This window comes from Pteropus vampyrus, unplaced genomic scaffold (genome assembly GCF_000151845.1).
Source record: "Pteropus vampyrus isolate Shadow unplaced genomic scaffold, Pvam_2.0 Scaffold10, whole genome shotgun sequence".
Classification (NCBI taxonomy): domain Eukaryota; kingdom Metazoa; phylum Chordata; class Mammalia; order Chiroptera; family Pteropodidae; genus Pteropus; species Pteropus vampyrus.
The window spans coordinates 12,653,082-12,656,908 of record NW_011888791.1 but is presented as its reverse complement, the minus strand read 5'-3'; the positions used below and the strand labels follow the sequence as shown (position 1 = coordinate 12,656,908).

Genomic DNA, 3,827 nt, shown 5'->3' with positions numbered 1-3,827 from the left:
ATTGAACGGACACCTATTTACTCTTCACATTTGTTTGCGAAATGATTTTATTTAAAATTTCTTCGAATGTCGTTAATTCTAATTCATTTGTGATTTTATTTAAATGTTACTATTTAGACATACCTTTAGCATATAAAGCAGATTACCTGTTACTTTATTCTTTTAATGTTACAATACTATAAATGTTATATATGTATTTTATGCATTTGCAATCAAGAACATCAAAATAATTCTATGAAAATATAGTGTAAACTTCCTGTTTTTATTCTTTATGGTTATTAAGTTTGTTCATCTCTCTCCATGCACTAACCCCCACATATTTAGTTTTAAAAGTCTTAGCATACTACTAGAAGAGTGATATTTTCTAGGCATCGCAATTCCACTAGATAGTAATTATTATGTTTTAATTGTTTATCAGAGTAATGCTTCATTTAAATTTTTTTCTTCTCTCTTTTTAAATTACTTTCTAATACCCCATCATAACAAGATGATAGATACTTGTATTTACCACTTATTTCTTACACTATTAATCCTTATGAAAAGCTGTTTGCCATGCTTTAGCCATGTAGATGCTTGTTAAATTGTAATCATTCCAATACAGGCATGTATGGTCACTGCACACACTTTTATTAAGGGGGAAAGTAAATGGTTTGGAATTCAAGTTTTTCCAAGAATTAAACAGTGCACAAGAACCTAGCAACTTTAGAGAAAATCCAGCTTACTTTTGCTTTTGCACCCAGAAGATTTGAAATCAATACTTAGTCTGCACGTTTTAATTGAAAATTAACATTGCCATAATTGGAGGTGAGGATCAGCATCCTAATATTTAGGAGAGGGCTATTTGGTTGGGAAGGTCATTTCACTGGAGAGCACAAATATTGGAAGAGGAAAACAAATCAGTTGTTTCCTTGAGAAAGGACACAGAGTAAACACTTGAATTTGTAGTCAACTATAATTTGCTTCTAGAGCCAGCAACTCTGGCAACACTACAGTCTGAATTAATAGCAGAGTACACGCATAGCAGTGACTTTGAAAGCAAGATATAAAAGAACCAAGGAAAAAGTTACTAGTTCTTAAAGTTCTGCTCCTCATTACAAGAACTTAAAGATTTCCCCCTCAATTTAATAACAGGTTGTACTTCTGTTGCTATTCCCAACATGCTTCTCAGCTGCTCTTCCTAAATAAGTACTCCTCCAGGAAACCAATGATATTCGAGTGTGGGTTATCAACAATCCTTTATTGTTTGCCTGGGAATTTTAATTGTTTCCCAGCCTGAATAATGCTTTTCTTTCTATTTTGGTAAAAAGTAAATTTTCTTTAAAAATCATATTCTGTTTTTTATTTGCTTCCAATGTTTTCAGAAGTTCAACCACTTCTCCAGATCCCCCAGGAGAAACAAGAAACTACCTCTCCCCAGTAGAATACCGAGGCCGCAGTACCACCCTAAGGCACTTCCACCTTTCATTTTAGGGAAGGAGTGTCTACTTCAGATGTAGCAACTCCATTGAGCTAGAGAGAAGTTCCTCTTTTCCTTTCTCCTTTTCACTGAAAGTGAAAAACTACTCGCAAAAATCGCTCACTGTCCCATTCCCCGTTTCCCCGTGTTTTCCCGGAGCCAAGAGAGGACTCCGTCAGTCAGCGAGGTGTCCTCTGCTCTGTCCCGCAGACTGCGACCTTCACCCCATTGTCGGTGCAATGTGTAGAACTGGAGCGCAGAGCAGCAGCCTCGGCATCACTCTCCACACCCGGTGGGGCCAAAGGCCCCTTTCTTGGCCGGGAGGAAGGGCTTTTGTGAAAGCAGAGTTTGAAAAGCCCCAGCACAGTCATGGTCAAGATCACCAACACTACTACTGCTATGCTCACGAGTATTAAGACCACGGTGGAGGAGTCGAAAGCATGGGGAATGGCAGCGGAAGACGTGGAATTAAAATTGGGAATCGCGCTTTCCGAAGAAGTGATGGCGGCCTTTGAGTTGGCTTGAGGGGACGTTTGAAGGGAAGACATCGTGCTCTGTGCTTTCCACCACGGAATCTCGGGAATAGATGTTGCCGAACTGCCCTGTCTAGGGACATGGGGTGTCTCTCCTGGCTTTTCATGGACACTGGGTGACCCCGTTCTCTTCTGCCCGGGGCTGGCTGAAGTGGCCGGCGGGTGCTTGATGGGCACCTTGGTCCCCCCAGGGTCCGGTTGTCCTTCTCCATTGGTTACACAAGAGCGTCCGTCTTTCCCCAGCACGAAGCCCGCCGCACACTCGCAAGCAAAGCCTTCCAAGTCGTCTAGGCAATTAGGGAGCTCCGCACATTTGCCCTCACGGAGGTACCTACCCGGGCAGGGACAGAGCACCGCCCCGGAAGGTATCCCGTCCCAGCGCGCGCCGACCTCGTCCACAATACAGGTGGCCGTGATGAATTGCTGCCCCGGGCAGCGCGCACTCACCTTGGTCCCAGGGGGACTGAAGTCCAGCGCTGTGCTGTGCATCTGGAAGGGCGCGCGGTAACTCAAGTTAGAGGCGGCCCCGGGGCGCGGCGCGGGGCACAAGCTCTCAAACTGGTATTTGCACAGGTAGCCGTTGGCGCGCAAGTGGCAGCGCATCTCTTTCCAGCCTGCGGGCTCGACTCCCCCGGTGGCTTGGAGTCCCGCGCAACTTCGCACAGTGCAGGAGCGTTGGGGCTCCTGCACCCACGGCAGCGTGTCGCTTTCCGACCCGCCGACGTCGGGGGACAACCAGGAGAAACCCCGCAATGGCTCGTTGTCCAGGGTGCAGTGGGCTCGCCCGCGCTCCAGCGCCACCCAGAACAATAGGTCTTTGGAGCCCCCTCCGGGCCCCGGGCCTGCCCGCAGGAGCGCGAGCACAGCGCGGAGCTCCGCGCCCCCGCGCACGGTGCTGAGCGCCCCGCCGCGCAGGTTGCAGGCCTCTTCGGCCGCCAGCCGCTTGATGGTCGCATGGTGCAGACTATAGCAGGCCCCCGAGGCGGAGCAGCCCGCGCGGTCGGCGGTGGGGTGCTCGCCACGGCCCGGCCGGGGCCAGAACGCCTGCCAGAGAAGGCACAGGGCGAGTGCTGGCCTCATCTTGGAGGCCTCGCGCCCACAGCTGCTCCCAACTTGGATCTATCCCGCCCGAGGGCACGGAGTTGTCCCTAGAGCGAGGTCACCGCCCCCTACAGCTGGTTCTACCCTACTTCCCCCGCCCCACTCCCGCCCCTAACCGCCAAGAATCCCGTCTTGGCGGCAAAAAGCTTCCCCTAGGCCGCGACAGGAAATGTGTTCGGAGCTCTGCCAGGTCCCGAGAAGCCCTGATTTTTTTCTGGGGTCAAGAACACAGCTGGCTTCGGGGGACAGGGAACGCAGTCGGCCAGAAGGTCAAACACCCTGCTAAGAGCAGGAGAAACAGTCGCTATTGGGATGAAGTGTATCGTTTTCCCCGTTTAGGGAGTTTCAGGACCTCAGCTCCCAAAACACTTTGGTGAACATTGACAGGAAGGACTGGAAGAGAGGAACTTGCTCACAGCCCACGCCCGCCCATTGTGCTTCATCCGGAGCGGTGGTGTTGGCCTCACAACAATTTGTAGACGGCTTCGGTCTTTATCAGGCCTTTGACTGTGGAGGGCAAAAAAAATCTTGGGAAAAAATAAGCATCACCCTGAGCCACCAGAGGCAGCACTATTTCACCGCCGGTCTCTTCCTCGTCCCTGCTTCTCATTCTATCAAAGGAGATTCAGGAGTGCTAACTGCTAGGCAAAGAATTTAGTTTCTTTTGAGTATCTTAAATGGGAGGTCTTGCTTCTTGGATCAGCACTTGCCTTAAACATTTCCATTGTTTCTCATTG

The 3,827-nt window shown here is 49.3% G+C and overlaps 1 protein-coding gene across 1 annotated transcript; it reads right to left on the bottom strand.

Annotated features, from left to right (window-relative positions):
* Positions 1-1,635: 1,635 nt before the first annotated feature.
* On the bottom strand, positions 1,636-3,069 carry CLEC14A (C-type lectin domain containing 14A). The gene has a single exon (XM_011377130.1). The coding sequence runs from the start codon at positions 3,067-3,069 to the stop codon at positions 1,636-1,638; it is 1,434 nt and encodes a 477-aa protein (XP_011375432.1).
* Between the last annotated feature and the right edge of the window lie 758 nt (positions 3,070-3,827).

Bases quoted from the DNA above. Each gene is read 5' to 3' on its own strand.
- CLEC14A (XM_011377130.1), bottom strand. From the start codon at position 3,069: ATGAGGCCAGCACTCGCCCTGTGCCTTCTCTGGCAGGCGTTCTGGCCC.